Source organism: Pteropus medius, unplaced genomic scaffold, assembly GCF_902729225.1.
Source record: "Pteropus medius unplaced genomic scaffold, Ma_sr-lr_union100, whole genome shotgun sequence".
In the NCBI taxonomy this organism is placed as follows: domain Eukaryota; kingdom Metazoa; phylum Chordata; class Mammalia; order Chiroptera; family Pteropodidae; genus Pteropus; species Pteropus medius.
The window spans coordinates 35,152,630-35,180,339 of record NW_024355205.1 but is presented as its reverse complement, the minus strand read 5'-3'; the positions used below and the strand labels follow the sequence as shown (position 1 = coordinate 35,180,339).

The window sequence follows — 27,710 nt, the reverse complement described above, 5'->3', positions numbered from 1 at the left end:
AGACAGACAGAGACAGAGACAGAGAGAGGGAGAGATAGAGACAGAAACAGACAGACAGACAGAGACAGAAACAGAGAGGGGGAGAGAACTGTCCATGAAAAGTGACCTTTTTGGGGAGCAATTGCCCTTTCTCTGAGATTATTGAGTGTTAAATGTCCTTTCTTTTGTGAGGTGCTGTTTCTAATCGATGGTAGCCTCGTTGGTGTTTTCAGCCATGTTTTCACCTGCCAGGATAATAGGTCGGAAGCCGTATATTGCTTGTTCTTAGAATCTAAAATTCCAGCGGTCACTGGCCTGTGACACAGATTCTGAGACCCAGAGCAGGTTTTACCAGAGCATTCGTTCTAAACCCAACCCAAAGCAGTAACTCTGAATTTAGGAAAACGCCAGGAACTCATTTCCTTAGCAGAGGGAAAGGGAACAAGAAGAATGACTTAAAAGCTCCTCAGAGAAAACGTGTGACGTAAACCTGGAAACACCACGGTGGCAGCGACAGTCCCCGCCCCGTGGGCCTCACTCGTGCCGGGCACGCTGTCAGCCGTTCGGAGGCATCGTCCCGTGCAGTCTGGGGGAACAGGCATCCTCGTGGCCACCCTGACGAGGAAGACGAAGCTCCCAGAGGCCAACGGCCTTTCCCAGGGGCAAACGGCGAGGGAGAGGCCGCGTTGACCTTTGAACAGGTCTGCCCAGATCCTGCTTCCTCTCCCTTTAGGTATCAGATGAAACCTCAGTTCCTTATAGTGTCCCCTGTGGGCACTCATTCCGGACATCTGGTCACCCTGCCGTTCTGTGTCAGGGGCTTGAACTTGCTGTCACCTCAGCCTGCAGCCCTTGATTCCAGGTAGCCCCATCCTTCAGGCTCCGTGCGAGCATCTCAGGGAGGACCTCCCTGACCGCGCCCTGTAGGGTCAGCCCCCACTCCGCCCCTGGCTCTCGATATCTCGTCCGCCTTGGTTCTCTTTCCTGCATCCCTTCCCATCCGTCAATTCCGTGAGCGTGCACGTCAAAGGTTGCCCGTTGTATTCCCCCCTCAGTAGAGCGGGAGCCCCACAAAGGCCCTGGCCCTGTGGGAAGTGCAGGGCCTGGCAGGGGGTCGGCGCTCGATGGGCATTACCCCAAGGGGAGGATGACGACGGGGTGTCCGCCACAGGCCGCGCACCCTGGGTGTTCTTTATTGCCAGAGTAATAAAAGGCGTGCGTGGCTGAAGTCTGTGCCAACCCGATTCTCCCCTGCTCCAGGGGACGGTGAGGGCGAGCAGGGGCAAGGCCCCTCCATGGCGCGACTCTCTGCCCTTACTCTGCATGAGCTCACGTCCAGCAGGATTCTGTCACCTTCCAAACAGGAGAGTTCGGAGCGGGTTCGCAGACTGAGCTCCTCGTTAAGACCGTCCCGTGTGACTTTCAGGAAACCGCATGAAGCTGATTCGATACAGTTAGGTTTGAGGAGGATCATCCTTTGGGGCCGTCTCTCACCTTGAGGCTCCTCGGAAGGCTCTGCTAGGACCCGTGGAGGTGAAGTCTCCAGTGTGCTTCATGAGAGGGATAAAACTGGCTTTGATGTTTAGTGAAAGGCAGTCGACGTGGCAACTGGGTCATATACCCGGTGGAGGGGGAGTGTCACCTGTTGCTGTGTCTTAAAACAGGAGGCAGCGCCCGTTGAATGGGGGAAAATATAAAAATGAAAAATCCAATGAAAATATAGAAATGAACATCCTTGGATGTGTGGCACCTAATCAAAGGCGTGGGGACAGGGACGTGCCCAGGGACGTGCGCCTCAGATACCAGCTGGGTAGAAACAGGGTGAGTTAGACATCTGAAGGGTGCCCATCCAGCCCGCCTTACCCTTTGCCTTCCTTCTTAAAAGAATGCGATTTCTTCAATTTAAGCAAAACAAGTTTTTAGTTCTTTAAGATGAGAGCATCTACCTGAGGAGAGACCTGCCTTGAAAATTCCTGTCTTGGTTCTTCACAGAATCACAGACCCACGAAGTAATGACTGGTGCCCTTTACCTTCTTTAACCAGTGAGGTCATATTTCTGTCACGCCTTCAGTATGCTTTGATGTCATTCATATCCGCTCCAAGAGGACCAGACTTGAGGCTTTCTATGTTAACTGAAATGTGTAGAATACAGGAGAGATATTTACATGGGGACGAGGCAGAGAGCCAGTTTAATCAGGTCAGAGCATCTCGCGTTCCTGCTGTGTGCGAGGCGCTCATTAAGTGCCCGTTGGGTGGGTGGAAGGCTGGTTACACAGATTGGCTCATAGCGAGTGTTTGTGTAAAGGCCAGTTTCATCCCCTGAAGAAGGTCCTCTTTCAGCCTCCCCTCCTGCAGTTGCTTCACGCCGATGCAGGCAACTGTTCGGTTAGCGGCGTTTGTAAGAGAGCTGGTGGTGGCAGATTTTGCAAGTTGTGAGTCTTTCAGTTATTAGTCAAGCTTCATGTGTGTGTGCTCAGACGCAGACGCACAGACGGACGTGCATGCACACGGCCTCATTGCACAATCCAGATAATTCCCCAACGTGGCCGCGAGGTCACAGGAGCAGCTCCGTTGGCTGCTGCATCTGCTGCACCTTGGCCCTGGCTCCAGCACCCACGCACCTTCCTCAGGCATGTTTTAGGCACAGAGTGCTCTGGGACAGAGAGAGAATTCTCCGGACAGGTTCTGATGGATGGTTCCCACGATTCCTATGAGTTAGATGCGTGGGTTGACACTCAGAGTGCAAATCGTAAAGATAGCTGGGAAAACATGAGTCATTCCTGAGCATTTGCACCATCGGTCGACTGTGTACTGATGTTCAGTTCTCAGACCTAAAATTAGTCGTGAAACACAGTGACCAGAAAACTGGTGTGCAGACTCGGAGGCGAAGACACAGGACCTGGGCCCCGTCTGCTCTCGGGAGGGTGGGTTCTCACGCTGGAATTCCTCACTCTCTAAGTCTCCGGTCTTGAGACTTGTTCTCTTTAACTCAAGAGCTGTAAAGAAACTCATAAAATATCCCTAACGAGTGAATATGTACTTTCGTTTAAAATATTTTCGCTGCACCCTCATTTCAGAATGGACCTAGGAAACGCTCACACAAATATGTACAATGGATCGAGGTAGAATCGATTTAAAAAATAAATGGATAGAGATCATGAGCTACGGTGAGAACAGAGTGAAACCAGGAGTGAGGTGTGAGTGTGTGTGCGTGTGTGTGTGTGTGTGTGTAGCTGAGCCTCCAAATATATATGTGCATATATATATATATTTGTACCTATGTAAAAAATATATATATTCTAACGCAAACTTTTAAATCTTGCACAGTCGCCCAAGTTGTGTGTTATTTGACTCCAAGGTGTCAGCAGGCAGCACAAAAAAGAATCCCTCAATCGACACATGATTCAGTGCTCATAGGGTAAGAGGAAAACTAATGTGGAAAGATGGCCCAGCTATCGAGTGAGTCCACAGAAGAGTGTGTTCTTTAGTTTGTAATAGGAAGATAACAGAGAAATCTTCAGAAAAGCCCTCGGCCAGTTGTGCCACCAGATGTTCTGGAAAGCCCTGGCTTACACCTGTCATCCTGGCAAAATTGTTGATTGTGCCTCTCAAAGTGTACTAGTTAGGCAATAAATTATACCTATGCTTGCATATCTAGGTCTACACCTCATAGGGTTGGGCTGTTTCTTTCATGGTTGTAGATCAAGGTGTCATTCAGTGACATCATTCTTAGAGAGACTCGAGATGTGTGACCTAGCTAAATGGCTCTTTGATAGCTCAGTTTAATTTGGAGGCTGACTAGAAAATATGTCTCCAGGTATGATCAGAATCACTGCCATCAGGATTGCCTGGGAAAGTTATGATTTTCAAAAATGCACATTTCCAGATTTTCTGCATCTGGATGTGGGGTTGAGGATTTTACATTGTTTACATATTTCCTTGGAGGGTTTTCATGCATAATAAGGTGTGAGAAGCTCTAATCTAGATAGAAGACACTAAATAAATTTTACTTAGTTTATCTTAATTATTCTCAATTTAGGCATAATGTGTCGCTTTTAGAAGCGGGAATGGCAAAAAGAACAGAAAATAAGTTTCATATTGACAGTCAAAAAAAAAAAAAATGAAGAATCACCCGTTTGATAAGAAGGAACTTCTTCTATAAGATATATTTTGGGGGCCTGTCATTGGTTGGCCCAATAAATTTAGTAAAGGCCACATGTCAGGAAATTCATAGGAAAATTCGGGATCATTAAAGACACAAAATACAGTATGAGAGCCGAGAAAGCCCAGTTGGATCAAGTACAGTCCTAGGCCTGTGCGCATTTCACTGGGTTCCTATCAACAGCCAAAACAGCCTGAGCACAGCGCTGGAATCTGACTTCCAGATGTTTCTAACTGCCTCCCCGAGCCTGGGAACACGGATCAGTGGGTCCCCATCGCACAGTGGAACTAATGTGTTCCACAGAACATACGTTTCATGTCCCACGAAGCAGCTGCCATCAGAGGGGCTGTCCCTCCATGTGCCAGGAGAGCCGCCGGCCGTCACTGTTACTTCTTAGGTATCGACAGCGCACTTGGCCATGAGCTAACCGAGAGGCCGGCACAGTCTTCATCTCCTTTTCTTAAAAGTTGCAAAATGCTGACCCAAATGCAAGGGAACCGCTGTTTTAGCAGCTTGTCGTGAAAGATAACTTCATTTTGAAAGGTTATCTTTTTCTCTCTTTTTATTCCCTAAAATGGGTGCCGATGCCTTGGGCTTTTCAAACATTTCTACTTTTGTTTTCTCAATGTCCACCTTGAGCACATGCGCTTGTGGTAATCAGAAGTCCTGGAGATAAAAGAGTTGCCACATTCATCTCTTCGCTGGTTTTACTCTCTTCATAGATTCAGTTGTTCGTTCATTCACTCATTCATTCATTCATTCATCGTGCACTTACCGTGTTCTGGTCACCATGATAAAAGCTTTTATGTGACTTAAGACCCCCTCTTCTTGGCCTCCAGACACACATGGCGGAGACTACTTGTATTGTGTCTTACTCAGGTCCTCACGCGGGGTGACTTCCACTCAATTCGAGAAGTATTCATTGAGTACTTGTGACTCACACCAGTCACAGAGGAAACAGCCAAAGCCTGTCAGGAGTAGATAAGACCCGTCCACATGAAGGAAGCTGTTCATGACAGATGGGTATGTGATTAAGAGTGTCACTAAGTGATTCAGACAGATGTTTCAAAACATCTGAGGAACAAGATGACTATAAATGGGACTGGTTAGAAAAGGTTCCTCCATCCCCACCGTGATCTGATTCCTAAATCCCTTTGCGGCCTCCGCCATTGTCCTCCGCCACATCCTTCCTTCTAGTCCTTTCTTTCTACGCGTAGGTGGCGTCGTCACCGTGTAGCGTCTTCATCCATGCCGTTCCCTCGGAAGGAATGCCTTTCCTCCTCCTTCTAGCAGACCCTTCACATTTCGTCTTTGAAATCCGCCCTGTGTAGGAAGCCGCCCTGGATCTTTTTGCACTTTATTGTGTTTGAAGTTATATTTGTAATGCTACTATATGCTTCCTTAAAGATGGGGCTATACCATCGAACTCCGTGAAGGGTTTAAGATGCCACGTGAACTAAATTACTGATAAACACGTGAACGGAACTACTGTTCAAATGGAAATCAGGATCAGCACCGAGGCAATTAAACACGTTAATGGAAAACCAATGCAGCCGTTTTTGACCACAGGCTTGGCCAGGATGCTGGAGCTAGGCGTCCAGTGTGGCTCTGAGTTTCCTGGCAGCCAAAATAAAAAGTCATTTGGGGGGGGAAAAAAAAAATCCCTGTTTTCAAAGAGACATTTCACAGAGAAGGCAATGCTTTACCCGGGGCAGAATCCTGAAAGCAGGGTCTCTGGGCTTTACACTCGGGGCCCGGTGGGGTTGCAGACATGGCCACCTTCCTGCCGCAGTTGTGGCACCACGTTTCACCAGCCTCTGTCTTGTGACATCCTCCGCGAACACAGTGAATTGCATTAGAGAAAGGCTCAGTGCAGATGACACCTGCCCCGTGCATCTGTAGGTCCGGTTATCGTGAAGTCTGTGAATTCAGGATTTTGAGTTCTCATCCTGGCAGAGGGCTCACGTCGCTTTCATGTGTCCCTTTCTAAATATGACATCTCTAGGCTGGGCTTTGAAAGCCAACGAATGACAAGTAATGAGAGAATACACTGTCCGAGCAAGCCCAGGTAGCCAGCGCATTATGTCTTAATCTTGTTAGAGTTCATGATTCATAAGCCTGTGTTTTCGATCGCAAGCTTCACAAGTAGGTCATTCTGACTTTTGCATTCTTAATCACCAGACAAAGCCGTAAGCAGAGGTCGGTAAATGTGTATTTGTTGAGTTAATGGTAATTCAGATTGGGCTGGTGAGAATCAGAATCACGGGAGCTGGAGTTGCAAGATTCTTGATGCTCTTAGTTTAAGTTCTTGATGCTCTTAGTTTAAGTTCGTATTAGTCAGGGTTCTTCGAAGAAAGAACCAATCTCTCTCTCTCTCTCTCTGTGTAATAGATAGATATAGATATTTATATATGTATACATAAATATCGACCTATTATGAGGAATTGGCTTACGTGATTATAGAGGCTGAGAGGTCCCACAGTCCACACTCTGCCATCTGCAAACTGGAGCCCCAAGGGAGCTGATGGTGGAGATTTCAGTCTGAGTCTTAAGGCCTGGAAGCCAGAGACCTGGAGACAGGAGAGGACCGGTGTCCGAGCTCCACAGGCAGGCAGAGGGAGACTCTCCACCCTCCACCCTCCTGTTCTAGTCAGGCCCCAGTGGCTTGGACGAGGCCTACCCGCACGTGGGAGCGTCATCTGCTTTCTCGGTCCGCCAGTTGAAACGCCTGTGTCTTCTGGAAACACCCTCCCAGACACGCCTGGAAGTCCTGTTTAACCAAACGCCTGGGCACCCCACGACCCAGTCAAATTGACGCGTGCAATCAGCCATCACAAACCCCTGCTTTTGAACATGAGAAAATCGAGCCCTCGAGGAGTGAAACTACTTTCAGAGACACGTGCACAGGCAGATCGGAGCGGAACCAATGCCCCAGGCCCGTGCTCGTTCACAGTTAAAGAATCCGATGGTGAAACCGCGCGTGTCACGCCACTCGACACTCCCAAGGACCTCTCCCACTATGTTGACATGACGGCATGTGTTTCTAGAAGCTTCCGCTTGCATTCCTTCTATGCGAAGTCAAGTAACTAATCGACCAAACCAACTAAAACTTAAAGTCAAACTTAATTATATTTTAGAACATAGGGCTGGATGAGAATGGAGGAAACTTCCATTGGGTGCTATCTGTGACCAAAATCATTAAAACAGAAATGGTGACAGCTGCACACTATCATCAGGCACTTGGACGTGTACTTTATAAAAGAAGTATTATCTCATTTAAATCCTACGACCATCCTATGGCGTAAGTGCTCTTTATTCCCTTCGTAGATAAATGAACGAAAGCCAGGGAAGCCGAGATCATCGCCCAAGACGTCCCAGCCAGGCATTCAGAGAGCCAGGATCCTCACCCAGTTCTGTTTGACACCGGAGCCTGAGTTCTCACCCCTATACACGCTATCAAAAATACCCAGGGGAGAACACAGGACGTGGAACGGTGGACCGAGTTTGTTAAACTTCTGCGGAGTTCTGAAACGGGCTTTCTAAAGAACAAAGTAGAGAAGGAAGGGGTCGAGGACACGTTCGAAATAGGCTACTGCGCTGCTCAGCACTTGACCTTTACGCTTCTGCGATGGTGACGATGTATTTGTTTTTCTTGAAAACTGAAGAATGGAATAGCATGAGAATGCAAACAGCTTAGACTGGGCATGACCGGCTAGGTAGACGATGATGGATGTGGAAAATATTTTTTAAGATAGATGATTTTCGTTTTGGTTCATTCTGTGTTTAAAATTCCTGGGGGACCCTTGGGGCAGTCCAGTGGGCCCATGTAGATCTTAGGGTTGAGAGTCCTTTATCGGGGTCACCACATTTGAGTTCTGAACGCTGTCGTTTTCTAGCTCTGGGAACTGGAAAGTCTCTTAATCCCACTGTTCCTTGGCTTTCTTGCCAACAAGATAAAGGTGGTCGTAATGCCTACTACATATGGTGCTGTGTGGATTAAAAGAGAACTCGTGAGAAGTGCCAGGGACATAGTGAGGCCTCAGATCAACGCAGCTTTTCTTTCATATTTGAGTCAGGCATTTGGGAGAGACCCCGAGACTCGAGAGAGAGAGACTGGCCAACATCGGCATGTGTTGTGGGTTGAATTGTGCCTCCATGAAAAGCTACATTGAACCCCTAACTCCCAGTGCCTTAGAATGTGACCTTATTTGGGAATTGCATATTTTCAGATTTAATCAAGCCAGGATGAGGTCATGGGGGTGGGTCTAATAAAATGACCGGCATCCTTATGAAAAGGGGAAATATAGACACAGACACACACACAGGGAGGATGGTGTGAAGACACATGGGAAGAAGACCAGGTAAAGATGGAGGCAGACGCCAGACTATACAGTTGCAAGCCGGGGGACACTGAGGACCGATGACCACAGGGAGCTAGGAGAGGCGAGGAAGGATTCTACCCAGAGTCTCGGGAGGAGCACGGCCCTGCTGGCACCTCGATTTCAGACCTCTTGTCCTCAGAACTGTGAGATGACGAATTTCTGTTGTTTTAAGCCACTTAGGTTGCGGTGCTCTGCTGTGGCAGCCCTCGGAAACTAACCCAGCATGCATGTCGCAGTTAGTACCTGGGAGCAGATAGACTGTCCAGGGATATCTGTGGAGTAAAGAGGATGGAAAACCAAAGACAAAACTCTGGGGCCACCAACATCTAAAGAGGGGCAGGGAAAGAGAATTCAAGCAGGGAGAAACTTCTAAGCGGAACAAGCCATTGTGCTCCTGACACATGATCATCATAAGCAGCGTGGTCATGAATAACCAAGGGGAAATGAAGAAAAACAAAATCCCAAAACTAGATAATCCACTTACGAAGAGTTGAGAATGGCTTCATCCAGTGAAATATTCTGGTGCGTCAGAATGTCAAAGATATGTTTGGAATCCAACAGATATAATTTACTCATGTATTTTTTTAAATAAAATACATAATGGAATTGTTGATTCTCAAGGCGGTTGAAGATAGGCATACACACTTACACTTTTTCACTTTTCTGTAGGGCATTACGCAATCCATATGTATAATTACTTTTTTGATGATTGATTAACAAATGAGTAGAGGTTGACGGCTGCAATGGAAAGTTTAAAAATAAATAGGTTAAAAAAATAGACTCCCAGTTCTAGTAAAATATTGAACTTAAAAGGAACTAAAGGCATTCCTTTTTTAGAGTGCCTGGAAGTGCCGCATCGAATCTAACGTCCTTGTGATGCACAGCTGAGCTGGGAAGGAAGTCGAATTCCCGAGAGACTATCAGCAAGGAGGAAACTGAGAACGGAGCAGCCTGTCCTCATCTTGGCACCTGGTCATCTTAGGTGACAAGAATGGGGTGGGGGTACCAGTTTCTACAATACGGAGATTTGTGGTTTAAAGGTCAGTTAGGGGCAAGAGGTGAGGTCTTGGGCTTGCACAAAGCAGGGAGTGGGACCTGAGTCCCCCTCCCCTCCCTCCGCCAACCCCTATACACACACACACATGACTGTGTGTCCTAGCAACCTCCAGGCTGAGATAGTAACCATTGAAAAGTGCATGGCTCGTGATAACCTTGGACAACTGGCAGAAGTAAACACAAAATCTTTCTGGAGAGACATGTCTTCAGTCCAAGCTTTACAGAATTCCTACAGGTAAAGACCCACTGAAAATGACTCTGCAACCTCAAGTTACAAAAAATAAGAAGGAACAATCTACCTAGACCAGGATTCAGCAGGAAAAAAACAGACAACATGATTAAACTCTCCAGAATATTAGATAATTGAAGTATGAGATACGAAATATAAATGGATTTTAACATGATGAAATAATAAACAAGGAATTGAAAAAGTAGAGAAACAAGATGGTATGGAAAAGAAGAGATAATTTCGAAGGAGAAATAGCACTCCTAGAAACACTAAAGAGGATTCGCAAAGTATCCAAAGCTCGGTAGATGCGTTAAACAGTTGATTCGAAAAAGCCTAAAAGTGAATGAAAGAAAGTAGATTTGAGGTTGTCCCCAGAATATAGCACAGTGACAAGAGATGGGAGATATGAGAAAAGGTCAAGAGTTCAGAAGGACTCAGGGTCATGTCCTATGCAGATTCAATAGAAGTTCCAGAAAGGAGGAAATAAAGAGAAAGGAAGAGACGAAATATTTGAAGATAAAAGCTGACTCTTCCAAAATCGATGAACAAGACAATTTTCTAAATACAGGAAGCACCAGTCCGAGAAGGATAAATAAGAATTAGTCCACAGTAATCACAGTCTGGTAAGACTGCAGAACACCAAAGACAAAGTACCATAAAGGCAACTAAAGAAAAAAGACAAGACTCTGAAAATAATGGACCGCAAACTTCTCAGCAATGTGCCAGGACAGAGAGGGCAGCGGAAGAAAATCTCTGGTCACGTGGGAGAAGCTGACACAATTCTAGCTATCTTTTGGGCTCTTAACTTTTTTTTTTCCCCTGCCACAGACTCATTTCATAGCTTAGTGGAGCCCATGGGTCCTTTAGGATTATGGCTTTAGGCAGTTGAAATAAACTTCAGAAGAATACAAAGGCAATGCGTTTATTTAGAGTACGTTCTAATCTATTAGCTAAATTGAGGGTGAAATAAAGATTCTTTCGAACGAAGCTGCGAGCGTGTGTTGCTAACTCGCCTTCGGTTCGAGAAGTGTCAAAAGATTTAATAAAGAATGAAAAGGGATCCTAGAGGAAAGGAGTAATATGCAAGAAGGAAGTGGGAGCAATAAAATTGGTTAATATGGGAGTAGATTAAAGAGAAATGACTATAAAACGATAACCACAGCCTCCCAAACGGGAAGTACAATAATAACATCTAGTTCCACTAAACAGGAATAAAAACATTGCACAACATAATTATATAAAATTAGGAATGGATGACTGGAGTTCAAGATTTTTGTATTCTTTAGGAAAAAAAAAGAAGATCTATTTAAAGATTAAATGTAGACTCTCTTTAAAGATAACAAGAAGTAGAACTAGAAAGTTAAACAGCCAAACCAGTAGAGAAAGAAAAAAGGAATGAAGAAAAACAGATTAATCCAATAAGACATTTGGAAAGGAGAAATAAAGAACAGACAAAGCAAGGTAAATAGCACAAAATAAGATGGTAGAAATCAGGTCAGTAACAATAGTATAAATAGACCAAACTTGCCATTAAAGACAGAAAGCGATAGATCAGATTTTTAAAAAATACTTCAAAGTCAGTTATGTATTGTCGATAAAAACATCTAACACAAAGAAAGAGCGACAGCAAACATGGAATAAGGTATACTCGTCAAATACCACTCAAAATAAAGCCGACAAAAGTGGATATAAAAAACAGAAAGCATTACTGGAAACAACTGAGGGTTATTACATAATGACAAAGGGTTACACTCAAAAAAATATATAACTGTGATAAGCATGGATTTACCTAATAACATAGCCTCGAAATACATAAAAAACTGTAAGGAGAAATAGACCAATCCACTTCAGTGAGAATTTCAATTTTCCTTTCTCAGTGATTGATAGATCAGGGACATAAAAATTATATATACATTGCCAGTGTCGGTCCAATGGTTATTTATAGAAAGCTGTACCCAACAATTAGAGATAGCGCATTTTTTAAGTACTCAGTGGGTATGTACAGAATTCAACCAGGCCATAGGACACCAGAAAAGAAATAACCAGTATAAAAGGAAATCAGTGTCATATAGACCTCATTAAAATTGGAAATCAAGAATTATCAGAACGATAAGACCATCCACAAGTTTGAAAATGAAGAGCTTCAGAAATAACCTAGAGTGTGGGCTTCTGACATGAGATCAAATTTCAATTTCTGGTGAAGCAAAGCTCAAGTTCAAGCCAGTTCTCTCTGTTGGGCCTGCTTTATAAACATAAAGTCTGCCCCTAGGAGGAGGCAAAAGGTTAAACCTTATTTCTACAGACTTCTGAGTGTCATAGACAGCGGATCGACAGAACTTGCTCGGGGCCATACTTGCAAAGACCTCATAGGATTGTGATGTGGCTTAGTCGTGCATTGTATTTTTTTTTTTTTTAAATCAAGAGTGTTATATCTATCTGGAGGCCAATATTTTACATTGATATTGCTCAAGAAAAATGATACTCAGGGCTTGTATCATCGCCATTTTGGCTCTTGTTTAATCTTACTATTATTTATTCCTCTAGAGGGGTCTCTGAAACAGGACGTTAGCCTGCACGAGGTATTTGTTTTGTGATGGTGTTCTACAATATGTCTTCAGCAATGCAATACCCTTTGGCTAATTTAAGTATCTACTTAATATTTTCCTGGCAGCAGTGGAGCTCTCCTATGTCAGAGTCCAGTTTTAGGGAAATTTTAAAAAATTTCAACCCTCCTCTCAGCCACCCTTCCCCCACCCCAGCACATTAAACAGTAGAACTCCAGAAATCTATGCGTTGCCTTTATTTATTGTTTAAACTCCAGTTTACTGAAATAGCATTAGTAAAACGTTTCGATGTTAACCACGTAATCTAAGATACAAGTAAGGGGCTTCAGAGAGAGATGGCTCCTTTTTCCCTTTTCCCCTGTACCGTGGGGATTTGCTGTTTTGATGTCCATGAGATGTGGAATGATGACGCAGATGGTTTCTAAACAATTGGACTGGAGGACTGAAAACAAAACAACTTATTTTCGGTGGCTCATGATTCATATGACAGAAGCACCTCCAAAAGCTTCTTAAAATAAAGTGATAAATCAGACTTTTGTGTTTAAAGGAAGAGGCTGCCCCTGAGATAATAGATTGTTTATCTCGTTCTAGCCAAGCCTGCAGCGTGTGGATGCGCGATTTCGCTGCCACGTGTCAGGTTGGCCAAGGGCTTTCACATACGTTATCTCATTTACTTTTCTGTCCTCCTGACGTTTCACTTAATTACCCACCAGAAAAGTAAACAAATTCTAGAGAGGTGAACATTTACACTTAGTAAATGGTTGAATCAGACCCAAATATACGTAATACAGCGTTTTTGTTTTTTGGTTTTTTTTTCCCCCTCCAAGTTTGTGGTGCTTGATGTAATTTAAAACATTCTTTGATTCTTCAGACATTTTCAATGACTCTGAAAATCCTAGGTCATAAAGTCAAGCATCAGACACTTCATGCCTCTGGGGGTATGAAGCTGGGCTCAAAGGGCTTTCGGGCTCCCGTCACCCTACTTCTGTCAAAATCCTTTTCGTTAATGCAGGCTCAAGCCACACCCCTCTGGTGAAACCTCTCCCTTTTTTTCCTGGTTGAGATCAGTCACTACTTCTCCGTGCTTCCATGTCCTGCTTGGATCACATAGATCTAATTCTGCTTTGGGGTTGAGTTCGCAGCTTCCTCCCTCCATAGGCCCTCAGCATCTCTCTTTGTCTTGGCCGCCTCTGGATGTCTGTGCTCCATAACTCTTACTTGAGTCCAGTTAAATGTAGTGCTTGTCCTCTTGGAGTCATTCCTTAGGTTGTTGAATTCTCTACACCGAGGGAAACTCCTGCTCAGTCATGAGGTTAGGTGACGGGTCCCAAGTCACGCTGCTGCCTGGAGGCAGAAGGTGTGGTTCCCATGCCTGAAATAGGCAAAGGTGATACCTCGGCCAGGGCTCATTCTGTTGCCCCTCCCCCCTCTCCTTCTCATGCATAGTTGTGGGTCATGTTGAACCTTGGGGGACCTTGTGAGCCCCCTTTTGTGATGGCAAGGTGAGACAGAAGCGAGAAAGCTTTGCTGACATATCATGGGCCGAAAGAGGACTTGGAGATGCTGCTGGGCTCTCTGTGGAGCTGAGAGCTGAGCTGGGACCCAACACACTGGCCTGAACTTTAGAAAACTCTAACTGTAGCTGCAGCATCCATGCCTGGTCCTGGCAGCTGGGGTGGAGCGAGGTGCGGGCAGCCGTTGGGGCAGGACCTGGGCCTCCAGTCTGCCCAGAGATTCACTGTGAGTGCTTCCACCTCCAGACTTTTGAGGACAGACGCCCAAAAGAGGTGATTGTGTAAGGGAAGGTACAGGGGGGTTTGTCGTCTAAGCAATGGGGTGTGTGTGTGGGCGCAGGAGGTAGCAGCTGGTCGTGCATGGCTGTACGATGAGGGGGTGGGGGCGTGGTCGGGAATGACACCTTTATAAACAGCAGGGTCCTGCGAACTCAGGACCACGTACTCCACACTGAGGAGTTTGAGTCTGTTCCTTGCAAACTATTCTCTGTTGTAACACCTATAGAGTAGGTCCAGGACAGTGGTGCCCACGGGCAGGTCGAGTGTCCTCATCTACTCTATCGAATGGCCACATTTTGTTTTGAATATTCTTTGCTTATAAACCTCTAGGGCAGAGGTGTGGAGATCAAATCCCAAACGGGTACAATCGCAACCTGACTTCGTGCAATTTTATTCTTTTCAAATGGAGCAATTCCCATTACCGAGCCATCTAAGAAAGTGAGAATAAACTTGTATACCCTTGCGAGAAATTTTATAAAAACACTTTAACACATACATTTATATAATTATTAAACGCTTTAACAAATATATATATTTATAGAATGCTTTGTAAGACATCATTTGATTTCGAAACAGAATACATTTTTTAAAAAATAATGTTTAAGCTGAGTATTCTATATTTATTGCAGGAAAAATATTCTATATTTATTGCAGGAAACATAAAGAAGATAGAGTTTAATGAAAAAGAAAAAAAAATCTAAAAATCTCTACCACTTTTTCCTCAAAGATAACAGTCACCATTGTGCTGCATATCCCTCCAGAATTCTTTCTGTGGATATATTTATATTTCTTTGCAAAATATAATTATAGTGCAATCGTGTTTTTTAAACTTTTCAATTTAATCCACTTCAAACATCGTTGCGTATGAATTAATAGATTCAGCAGTGTCACGGGATCTGAATATCATATATACACATGATATTCTGAATATCACAGGATCGCCCCCCCACGCACCACGACGTGGGTGCTTTCTCCCGTTGCTGGGCATTTAGGCTGTTCTGCTGCTCCAAGCAACTCTGCCAAGAACATCCTCGAAGATAAATCCGTGTGTACATCCTCTATTTTTCCCTCAGGATAGATCTCTAGAAGTGGAACTTTTAGTTCAGAGAATAGGCATGTATGTTTTTTAAAAAGACATCTGAAATGCAATGCCAAATTATTCCCTAGAAAGGTGGTAGCGATTTTCACTCCGGCTGGCGGTACGGGAGAATGGCCGCTCCACCGATCCGAGGTGAGAATTTTAGGGCTGGGAGAGGACAGGTCGAGGAATTGGTCTTGCCCATGGTCCCCTTAAGGAAAAATTAAATGAGCCGCGACAACCCTGGGCCTGGCAAGAGAAATGTGTTAACAGGCACACCGAGGGACGGTGGAGAGCTCGGACGTCTTTTGTCGGCTGCCTTCCTAAGATGCCATTTCGCCATTTTAACGTGAACCTAGTGACTTTCTGGAGGATGTTTGTGTGTATCATTTTTAGAACGTCTGGTTCCACCATTAAGAGAAGAAAATGCATTTCCAGAGTGAATTCATTTCTAGGAAGTAGTTACACCAAAAAATAGCCCTCCGGTGTTGTTAAAAGCAGAGCAAACAAAACAGCCAGAAGCAACATTTGGCCACTGGGTGTCTAGCGGCGGGGTTTATGGGAACTGCCTCGGGGTCGGGGGGGCTCCGTCTGAGAGGTGTCCAGCTGTCCTCTGTGCAAAATCGGACACAAAGAGGGCTTGACCTGAGGCTGTCCTGAGACCACCGGATGCTGTGTTTCTGTGTAATGAGGAATCCTGACCTGCCATGAGAAAATGTAAAAAAAAAGGCCCGTGAAAACAGTCTGGGGTTTGGAACATTTTATCCCTGAAAGGCCAGAGCCGTAAACTTCAGTGAGCGGGACGAAGCGAACCGTCCCACAAACACAGACTGACGAAACGTTCCCTGTGTTTGGGTGGCGAGGCGCAGGCACACCTCTCTGCCCACCCCGCCGTTCGAGTTTTTGTAGATGCTCTTGTCTTCACAGCAGAGCCAGAGTCCTCTGCAGTGTTCAGATTCTGTGCTGCACCTGCCGATCGAGCATGTGAGGGTGACGCTGTCGGCCGAAATCCAGAATGACTGGTAAAGTGGGCGACGCACGTGCCATGTGACCCAGCAATGCCACCTCTAGGCAGGCACCCTAGGGCAGCATGTGCCCAAGCTTAGCGTGTGCCCGCATCACCGAGGAGCTTGTGGAAATGCAGACCCTGACTCTGCAGGTCGGGGGTGGCATATTTCCAGACAGCTCCCAGGTTACACCAGTGCTCCTGGTCCCGAGGTCACAGTCTGTGCAGTGAGGCCCAGGGGTTGGGGGGATGGTTTGAATCTCGGCTGCGCTTCAGAATTACCCGGGGAGCTCTTCACGGCCCCTCAGCCCGGATGTGCCGCAGCAGAGCTAAATCGGGATGTCCGTGGCTGAGAGTGGGCAGCGGCAGCTCTTCCGTCTCCCTGTGACTCCAGCGTGGAACCTAGGCCTGGAGCGATGCAGACCGTCACATGCGCACTGGGGGGTGGACATAGGGATGCCCCCTGGATAAGTAAATTGACTGTATTCACATGGGGGGCCAAGAGCTGCTTACACGGTTGGCCATACCTTCGTGGGTGGACTTTCACCTGTCTCGAGAATACAGTGCTGAGCGCTCAAAGCAAATCAGATACCGCCGATGTTAACTTTAAGAACAAGAAACTACATGTATATCTATTTGATAAGGTAAAAATATTCAAATCTGATAAGCGCGAGGCACGTATCGACTTCGGTGGTTATTTCTGGAGGCTGCGGGGGTCGGGGGGACCGGGGTGGACGTGGATTCTATTGGATTTGAAATCATTTCTATCAGAAAAGTTATGGAACAAGAACCATATGATTTCAGTCATATGTGGGGTATGAAACAAAGCAAGAAACAATCAAATGAGATGAACTCACAGATACAACAGTGAGGTGGTTACTAGAAGGGAAGGGGGGTCGGGGGTGGACCAAGAAGGTCAAGGGGGTCAAATACAGGGTGGCAGGAGGAGACTAGATGTTGGGTGGCGAGCACACCATGCGAGACACAGGCGATGGGTCGTAGAACTCTGCACCCGAAACGTACACGATGTGGTTAATGTTACCCTAATAAATTTAAGTTTTAAAAAGATGAAAGAAGGGAGGGAAAGAGGAGGAAACAGAAGGAAAGGAGGGGAGGGGCGGGGGAGCGGAGGGGACTTCGGTAGCATAACTAACCGTCTGGCTCTTTCTCACCGTTATTGGCATTTGCTTCGTAAACGTCAAACAGCACATGACGTGCCTCATTCATGAACAGCCCGAAACAAGACCCAACAAAGTTCTAAAGCGATTAGCTAAAAAGTGATTCAAAAGGATGATCGATTCCCATACCAGCATTCTTCACTCCCTGTGAGCAGGGCATCTTGGCACCTGACCCCTCAGGGCCTGTCCAGAGACCAAGGTCAAGGCTCTCATTTTACACGTAAGACAGACACACAGAAAGGAGAAGCAGCCTCTGGAGGCTGCCACGAGTTCATACCCTGATGTCACAATTCTCGGCTCCTGCCCCCTGCCCAGGTGTCTGTCTCTGTGTTCAAGGACCCGGGGGAGGACCTGTCTGCCAGTGGGGTGCCCTGAATACCCCCTGGCTTATGTTTCCGTTGGAGATCGCCTGCTCCTTCTCCCCAGGGCCCTGCCCTCTTCATTCTGCTGGCGTCCCCTCCGCACGTGCGGCGGAGCGTGGTGACATGCCTGCATCCTGTGGGGTGTTTGTGTGCCCCAGCTGTGGAATGCGACTCACGCGGCCCGCCTCGCTCCTGCAGGTGTGAGGTAGTTGCAAAGCCAAGCTCCCTACAGGAAAAGCTTGTAACGGACAGCTCGCCAGAAACGCGGGTGCATGCGAGGAACTAGCGTTTTGCCTTGTGTATGCTTTTTTTCCCCAATTCTCTGGTCAGTACTTTTCAGTACTTTGTATAAAAACTATTTTTTGTGTGTGTGTGGTAACCCGTAATTAGGTTCTTCCTGATGTGCGTTGCTCTTAATTTCACATAAAGATACCAGTACTTTCCTAAAGAAAGTTTCCATTTATTTATATTTGTTTTTAAGTGAATAAATTAAAATTAAAAAAATGGGGGCGGGGAGGAGAACCCCACCCCGTCCTTACAGGAAAGTTTGAGCGACAGAAGGGTCAGGGGGGTGAATAACCCTGAGCTTCCCGAACAATTCAGCTGAAAGACGATGCTCCGTGTGTGTGAGTCGCGTGGTGTCGCCTTGACCAGCCGCTGAGTCTGGCCCGAGGCTGTGCTTCTTCTGGAAGGCGGGGCTGGCCGGAAGTCCCCCCAGGTCTGACCGTGCCCTGGGACTCTTGTCTTGAGGAGTTGACGGAATCTGTTCCCCTCTCCCCTTTCAGATCCCACGCTGTGGAGTACGGACCACGTCCGGCAGTGGCTGGAGTGGGCGGTGAAAGAATACGGCCTCCCAGACGTCGACGTCTTGCTGTTCCAGAACATCGACGGGAAGGAGCTGTGCAAGATGAGCAAAGACGACTTCCAGAGGCTCACGCCGAGCTACAACGCCGACATCCTCCTGTCCCACCTCCACTACCTCAGAGAGAGTAAGAATGGCCCCTCTCAGCACACGGGTCCCTGTCGCGGCGGTTCTCGGGAACCCCGGCTGCAGAGGGCTCCGCCCGGCTTGCCGACGGCATCTCTCTGCCCTACCCCAGTTCCCACTTCGGACCTGAGAGAACTAGACACTTCGAAGGTGACGCCTTAGGTGAACGCGTGTGAGAAGTAGCACTCTTATGAGAAGCCGAAGTCACTTTAGCTTTCGGCTGCCTCCTCCAGGGTCCCCCTCGGCCTCTGAGAGATCACACATCAAAGGGAAAGGAAGCCTTATCTGGTCACATGGTGTCTCGTCTCCGTGGTGCCCCAGATGAAGCAGACACGCCACGGAGGGGCTGCCACCGGGTGGGGAGGACGGGTGTGTGTCCCCTGCAGCGGAGCCAAGCCCCCCTTCACCCCACTCGAGCACAAAGTGAGGGACCTCTTCACCTGTTCTCATGACACGTGGCTTAACCGGACAGAGTGGGGATGGCACACATGGCGGTTAGAGGCATGAATCCACGGAGTCTGCTGCATGCTTTCATTGTTCAAACGTCGAGCATGGTCAGAAGGAGAGAGTAGAGAGCGTGTGAGCGGGGGCGGGCGGTGGGGACTCTGGTGTAAACGCTTTGCCTGGCATCCCAGCCACTGACCCCCTGAATTAAACACGGGCCCGTCTCGGTCTTAACACGCTAACACGCGGCGGGGCCATGCAGAGGGTCCACAGCAGCCCTGCGATGTCAGGGTGGGGAGGCGGGGGTTTCTCTCTCTCTCTCTCTCTCTCTCTCTTTCTTTTTTTTTAAGAAAAGTGACCCCCTCTCTCTCGTTTTCATTTCGATGTTGCTGTTCGTTTTGTTTTCTAGCTCCTCTTCCACATTTGACTTCAGATGATGTTGATAAAGCCTTACAAAACTCTCCACGGTTAATGCATGCTAGAAACACAGGTAATGCTGGCCCCGCCCCTCCCCCAGGACGAGCCGGCGCCAGGCGCAGGCTGCATGCGTTAGAGGTGGAACGCGGGATGCTCAGTGCGGCGGGAAGGCAGGCGGCAGAGCTGGACGGTTGAGGGCTGTCGATGTGTAGGCGGCTCTGTGCCGAGGTCCCACGGCCCCAAGGCGGGGGGCGCCCTTCGGTTTCTGCCCCCCTCTTCCCCCCGACGCCGCCCGGCCGCCTGACAAAGGATCCTTTTGAACCAGATGTGCAGAATTACCTTTAGCCACGTCCTCAGCTCACATCTGCTAGATTACAACCTGCTGGTGCTCGTCCCTGGAGACGCGGCGTGCTGACCGTACAGTCTAGGAGCATGTTCGGGATGAAGGGGCCCTGAACATGCTCCTGTTTTTCTTTTCCTTTTTCTATTTCTTCCCCCCACCCCCTCCCCCCATTTTTATTCTTAAAGGAACATTGACTAGAACAGCAGGAGTGTTATTTTTTTTCCCTTTCGGGTAGAGTTCTAGGCCGCTTGACTCGTCTTGACGTTAATCTTCTCGCAGACTGTACGTTTGCAAAAGGCAGCGGAGGGGGACGAACGTCGTCATGTCGGTCACTCTGAGCTTTTGTTGAAGGGGAAGCAGCGTTATAATTTGGGAGGATGCGAAATGAGTTACTAACCAAATCCTGCTGTTCCACCTCTAACCATGAGTCTACGATTTGTATGTTTATTATTTTTGCCTGAGCCTCGTAGTCTAACGTAGTGCTTCACCCTGCCTAACCTCCGTCCCTCCCCTCACAGTCGAGGCTGAGGGTAGAGGCCGGGCTTTCTGCAGAAGAATGTGCTTGTGGTTGGCGTCCACTTTCTCCCTCCCGATGGTGACAGCTGCAGAAGCATGGCCACAGGGTGCTCGCCCTCTCTCTCAGCCTGCAGGGGACCCTCTGCCACTGCTCAGGCTAGGGATCAACCACCACGTGCCGGCAAGGCTTAGGCTACCCCCTCGTCAGCAAGCCAGCCAGCTCACGGCCAGCCCTCACGTAGAAATACAGCAGCGTTCCACGTGTTTGCCGTTTGGTTTCCAAATGCACGATGTGAGGGCCTCCAGGTTTGAGGATCACAATGAAATTGCTTGTTGCTCTTGATCCTCGGTATTCAGACCATTGTGCTTTTAATTTAAAGTTAAAAAAAAAGAAAGAAAGAAAGAAAGGAAGAAAAGCGCTTTGAGTTGGTGGTGTATTTTTTTCAGCGTAGGTTTACACGCATTAGCTTATTAATGACCTTGAGGCCAGAAATAACAAATAACTGAGACAAAGTCATTTCCCCCTCTTAGGAAACACCTTTGAGCTACACATAGTTTCTGATAATTTCATGGTCGTTTAAAACCATTTTAACAGCGAGCGAAAGTTTCAAGAAAGCTCTGATTTTATTACTTTTGTTGTTGTTAAACGTAGAAGCAATCAACGGACAGGACAACCCATCCCAAAGGGACTGAACTGCAAACAGGGAGCGTTTGTCTGCTAACGCACGAGCGCTGATCGACAGAGAAAGAGAAGCCTGTGTTTGAACAGAGTCGCGAATTAGTTTTGAATAGGATCCATAGAGTCTTTGGCAAAATACTTAACAATTCTTTGGTACTACTTTCTGAGGGCTCTGTAAAAGGTTTTACGGGTTTTTCGTGCAATTTCAAAATTAAAACACACAACCGTAGAATTTTTTTAATAAAGCAGGATTGCTGGGCTCGTGGTAAGGGACAGAAAGACGGACCTCAGCCGGAAGCGGTGACATCAAGACACAGGGTACCTTGTAACCAGTGGGGCTCAGCCGGGCTTCCGGTCTGCTTCCTTGTCCAGAACCTGTTCTGACCCGCGTGTCGTCCATTCCTCCCGGAATCTGGTCGGCGGGTTCGAGCAGGCCACCCCGCTTTGTTGTCACGGGCGACCTAGACTGGGCAGTATTGCTGAGCTGGACCAACCACCACGACCGAAGACCTTCACTTGCTTTGTCTTTCCTTTTGTCTGCAGGGGGCGCAGCTTTTATTTTCCCAAATACTTCAGTATATCCTGAAGCTACGCAAAGAATTACAACTAGGCCAGGTACGAAAACACCCCTGTGTGATCTGTTCACTGAGAGACACCCCAGGATGGCCCGTGAGAGCCGTGACCTAAGTCACGTGATACCAAGAGCCGGTCCTGGGGCCGAAGCGAGTCCTAAACGGTCTTATTTCTGCCTCTGTGGGTCTGGAGCCTAAATTCAGTCAGACTGTTGTATTCAGAGATCACACTCACGGTCCCCGAACTGCGGAATTCAAAGCAGATCAGCCCCTCAGCTAGCTGCTCCGAAAGTCAGGTGGGCAAGGCGGCGCCCTGGACGCCCAGCGATCAGGGGTCCGTTCGCTTTTGAGTCAGTCGAAGGACTTGCGTGTAACCTGTCCCTCCTCGGGGGAGAGGCACAAAACGAGAGGAGCCCCCGAACACGAGCACCCCATTCCTAGACGGCGCTTCCCTCCGACCCTTACTTTACGTCTTTCCCAGGGACCGAAAGATGCAGGTGATTCATTTCCATGTCATTCACGAAAAAAAATATATATATGTATCAAGTGCCTGTTAGTGCCGAGCACGGTGTTGGCTTCCACGAATGCAAAGATGAACCAGGCTTCGGAAGGCTGGCCGGTTCATTCCTCAGGTGTGCGTGGAGCGTCCCCTCGAGCTGAGCCCGTCACGGCGGGTGCCAGGGACGCGCGCTCACAGGCCCACGTGCAGGGTGAGCCAGATGCTCCAGTGGAAGCACGCAGAGCAGACAGAGGCCACGCAGCAGTGCCCCATCTGCAGGGCTGCAGGGAGGCAGACGCGCACTGGAGCGTGGGCCCAGAAATGCCGGTCCGACACTTAGAGCGCGGTTAGAGGCTCGACCTCCAGCCACAGACGCTGAAGGATCAGGAAGAAAAGTTTGCCCTCCACGAAAGGAGGGAGGTCCAGACAGACAGACGCCCGGGGAGGGGTGCGTATTTGCCAGGCGTGGGTGGGGAGGACCTTCCAGACAAGGGACAGCAGGCCTGAGCCGTCTGCCCCCTCGCCAGATGTACCCTAGCCCCAGAACCTAAGGGTTGTTATGCCAGCTCACCGCTGAGCAAACACGATTCGGGGATGTGGGCCGGTTCTTCCGTATCCACACATCATCTAGAGCTCACGTCTCCTCAGACCCAGGCTGTTGCCCTTGACCTGCGCACAAGTCCGGGCTCTGTGAGTCTCAGGTGGAACTGGTCTGAGGCCCTAAGCTTGGCGCTACTGTTTCTTTCCAGTGAGAAAAGATGGGGTGGGGGGGGAAGTGGCAGTGAGCTAATGGCATGAACGAAGACACTGCTCGGCGTTGTTCTCACCCAGACCCTGCCCTGGGTCTGCCGTGGCGACTTCAGGCTGGCGATTTTCTCTCCTCTAACCCTAGAGAAAATACTCGCTGCCCTGTTCGTAAGAAGCATGGAGGGACGGCTTAGCCAACGTGCTTCCTTAACTGTCATGTGAGAGATGTCACGGGCCATTGAATCTTGGACAAGACCCAGGGTTCAGAGTCAACTAGACTGGCCCTATAGAAACCCACTGTGTGTGTTGAGGATGGAAACTGGAAATGCACGTTGTACTCAAGCTCTAGAGCGTTCTGAGTTTGCCACTAGAAACTGCATCCTGGGGGAAACATAGGGAGTGTAAGAAAATCACAAAATCATTTTCGTGAGCATTTTAAAAACATTTCCATCCATACTTAAAACAATAAAAGCTATCCGTAAAACATTCGGTCAGGGTTTATTCGTTCGTTTGTTTGCTTGCTTGCTTGAAGCTATCTCATAGATGCCTCTGACTGAGTTATAAACGCCAGGAATTGTGAGCTAGTGTTGAGTTGAGTCAAAACACCATGACGTTGGCCAAATGAGCTGGCATTGTCCAGTGGTCAGAGCAGCCGGCGGGGGCTGCCTGTGGCTACAGAGTTAGAACAGTGGATCCTGGAGCTGCTTTTTTTTGTCGTATTTTAGGATACGGTGGATTTGGAAGATCTGGCCCGTCCAGGGTTTTGAGAGGAGCGTGGCTGGGAGGGTGAAGGCTAGGTCACCATCTCTGTGTGTCAGCTGAGAGAAAGTCCAGGGCGGCAAACTCAGATGCGCCCGATGTGGCTCTGAGAACGTTCTTCCTTGGGCCATCATTTGTGTGTGACCTGGAAGAGATCACACCTCCATATTTCTATCGTCAGTAAGGTATGTTTCTGAGACTCAATTTATGTCAAAAAGAGCCTGTTTTGATGGCTGCCGCTATGATGACGAAAGGAGATGCCGATATTGGTGTCTGAGTTATAAGGAGTTTGAAGTAGGCAGAACAAGCCAGGAAACTATCTGCTGTAAGCTAGATTCAGGGCTTTGACCTTGGAGAAGACAATTACTTACACACGTTGGATAGAGCAGTGATCAGCCTTGAAGCAATGGTTTTGCGAGTGGGTCAGCCTATAACAGCGCAAATGGAGAACATTGGGATGGCTCGGAGGGTGTGGTCTTGCCACACCCATTCCCAAGGCTGCCGAGTCACTCACTGGGGTGGGAGGGTCACTGTGAATCCGACTGTGCTATGATCAGTGAGCATCTGACCACTCTCCGGAGAGGTGATCGTGGACTCTTTCTTTGGGAGAGGTCCTAGAGCTCTTGCGGATGGATAGAGATCCAAGTTCATGTCCCCTGCAGTCTTGGTTGGCTGGGTCATGACCTTCACGTCCACTCCGTTTCTCTACTCCCACATTTATGGGAACAGAGGGCTTCTCCCACCTACCCGTGTCATCCTGCCGAGTCTCGCTTCCTAGTGCTCTGTCACCATACTTCCCACCCCACATCCCTCCCTTCCTTCCTGCGTCGAGTAGCCCAGCCCTGTCTACTGCCCCCAAGACGCCTTTTCCTCTTTGTGCGGACGGACCTCCCAGATGCATCAACCACCCCAGAGTCCCCTTCACGCTTGCCTTGTCAGGCTGCTATGTCATTTCGATTTCACCCCATAGTTGGCCAAGGCTGTTTAGTGATCTAACAGATAACCACACTTACTCCTTCGTTCATGCTCACCCCTTCTCTTCCCATCCGTGTTCCTATTTGCTTTTCCAGAATTGTCCTGATTCAAAATGTACCCTCTTTCATGATCCCTTTGTTATAAATTAGCATTTAGGTCAATCTCTCCTCTGCTTTTATGAAGTGTTAGCACATAGGCATATCGCTTTACGTTCTGTTAGTTATGATCATTATTTTATGGTGTTTCACGTGTTTCTCATGCCATCAGTTATTGCTGTCAGAAACCGTTTCTCTATTTTCCTTGTAAGCACCCTCCTCCTTTGCTAAACACACGCCTAGAGCCATGGCCCCTTGAGGTCTCAAGTAGCACAAACAGAGACAAGTCTGACTCACAGAAACTTGCAGACTGGTTTTTGACCTTGTGATGTGCCACCCCACCCTGCCTGCCATCTTAAGAGCGGTTTATGCGAAAGCTCTGGTGCGCGCCAAGGAGGACACTGTGCAACCCCATCCTCCCCTCCTCCATCGCCATGGCAACCCATGCATCATGATACGCATCTAGATAGTATCAAGAGACTGGAGAGTTCAGCCCGAAAGTGTAGCCTTGACTTTGAATTTTCGGATGCTGCTCTCCAAGGGTTTCTGGGAATCTTAATGTGTTCTTCCGCTGGAGTTTGCAACTCAGTGCCATTTAGCGTCACCCATGCTAGGGACACAGCGCAGCGAATGCACTCACCCCTCGGGTAGGCGCTATCTAAAGCCTCTCTTTTAACAAAAGGCTAAGCACGCATTCCTTGCTTTCCGCCGACTATAATACAACCACAGAGATCTGCAGACCTAGGCGAGAAGGGGCTCCCAGACCTCCACGTCTGATAGAGGATTTTGGAAGACTTTAGGAAGATCTGGAGAAAAAAGGGGAGAGCTACTTAATTGTGTTACGGTCGACGCTAACACTTCCTTCCATTAAGCAGCGGTTTGTAGATTGGTTCTGGGCAACCCCTCTCGGTCCTTGTGTCTTTGCCACTAGCATCCAAGTTCATCGAGAGCAGGCGAGACTCATCCTTTCCCATTCAGCCCAGCCAGGGACCTCCGGAGTTGCTTTGTAAACGCGGCATGGACCCTACAGAGTGAGCGTGACTCTCCCATGATTTCAGTTCTGGCCCTTTAAAAAGTAAAGTGGGTTGGTGGACGTCAAGAAGGCTAGAGGGCTTTTTTTTTCAGTAAGCTCGAGAAAGGAGAATATAAAACTTGGTGACCTTAGTTCTGCAGGAAGGGCAGTGAGGATGTCATCTTGATTCGCTGCTGTCTCGGGAGGGGGCCGGTGTGGGGAGGCGTCTCATTCAGAATCAAGGACTGATCCCAGCTCCCCGTCAGTGAATGAAGGTCCTGGTGTAGAGGAGACGATGCCAGTCAAACTCTCCATTTGTAGCTTCATGTTTTGGGGTCTGGATCATGGCACATAGATCTGCCTATGTAACCCTCAGCTGCCTATTAAAATAGCTTTTATAAAGTCCTGTTTTTAAATACAGTCTTTTACAGAAAAGACAATAGCAAGACCTATGCCAGAAATCCACCTTCCCCAACACAGGAACTTCTGCCCAGCATATGATTTAATTACCTTGAGGATGAAGGTAGAAGAGAAATGGAGAGTGTATGGAAATGGCCACTAAAAATTAGATGTGAAATATATCCTTATGAAGAGTCCTCTGATCTATCAGGAAGAGACAAATAACAAACATATGTGGAGTAATAATTTTTCAAGCAGCCAATAGGGGGACTTACACTGGCTCTGTTTTGAGGGGAGCTGCCGATGGGGTTACTGCTGGTTGTCTCCTGTCTCAGCAAGGCTGAGTTTGGCAGCTCCTATGTCACCTCCCACAGGAGGGGGCTCGGTGCCCACAGCATGTGATCGGCGGCTGATAAGGAAGTACTGGACCAGAATTTTATGAACGAAAACAAACGCCTGCTTATCTTCTCTGGCAATATGTTTGTGAACATGTTAGTCATTGTTCATGTAACATCTCAGATGTGGGCTAAAAATCAGACTTGGTGTTATTTAGGTTCTGACTTATTTTCAGAGAAGGATGGGACATGGCTCTACACCCTAAGAAGGATTTTATGAGAGGAGAGTTTCAAAATATTTTTCTATTAGTAGTTTGGTGTTTAATTTTTTCCAGTCCTGTTTTATGAGCCATCTTTTTTTGTGTTTAAAATAGTAGCGGACTAACCTACTGACACTTGCCATTAATTCCATTAGTGGTACCTCAGGTAAAACCATTCAGTCTGGAACTCTTTGCACACATTTCTCTGTATTGACACACCCAGTATTTCTGAACTCATTATCTATAGGAACAAAGATTTCTAGAAAAGAGCAGTGGAAATCGTCTAGAACAGGCTTTCTCAAAGGTCAGCATCCACCCAAGTCGCCTGGCATCTTGTTAAAACGCAGATTCTGATTCAGCATATTGGAGCGAGATTCTGAGTCTCTGACAGGCTCCCGGACGTTCCCAGGTCTGGGAACCACACACTGAGAAACAAGAATCTAGAACGTATTTCTGTATTATCTTGCTTTTTCATCTGATAAACAGAAATCCCTTGTTGATGGGCCTGTCAGCTCCTGAATTGGGCTTGATGCTGTTATGATTGCCTTGCTGGTGGATTTTTCATTCTGCGACAGTTCTGAAATTGAACCTCTGGCTAACCATTTTCAGACAAAATGCAACTGGATGAGAATCCATACGCAAAGTGCTCCCAGAAACCTAAATCGAAATTAGTCAGACAGAGAAAGATAAATAGCATATGATTTCACTTACATGCAGAATCTAAGACACGAAAAGAACAAACTAATCAAAAACAGATTCATAAATATAGAAGCCAATCTAGGGATGGCCAGAGGGGAGGGGGTTTGGGGAGCTGGGAGAATGGGGTGAAGGGTTAAAGAAAGTACAAATTAGTAGTTGGTAGATGGTCACGGGGATGGGGA

General features: G+C 47.6%; 1 protein-coding gene across 5 annotated transcripts in view; it reads left to right on the top strand.

Annotated features, from left to right (window-relative positions):
• Positions 1-27,710, top strand: part of ERG (ETS transcription factor ERG) — a 240,853-nt gene that overhangs the window by 199,379 nt on the left and 13,764 nt on the right. For 2 of the 5 annotated variants that reach the window (XM_039857350.1, XM_039857352.1), the window contains 3 exons: positions 18,575-18,778; positions 19,631-19,711; positions 21,720-21,791. In XM_039857350.1, coding sequence (XP_039713284.1) covers positions 18,575-18,778; positions 19,631-19,711; positions 21,720-21,791 — 357 coding nt within the window. The remainder of the gene's footprint in view (positions 1-18,574; positions 18,779-19,630; positions 19,712-21,719; positions 21,792-27,710) is intronic. The other 3 variants (XM_039857353.1, XM_039857354.1, XM_039857355.1) reach the window with 2 other exon arrangements.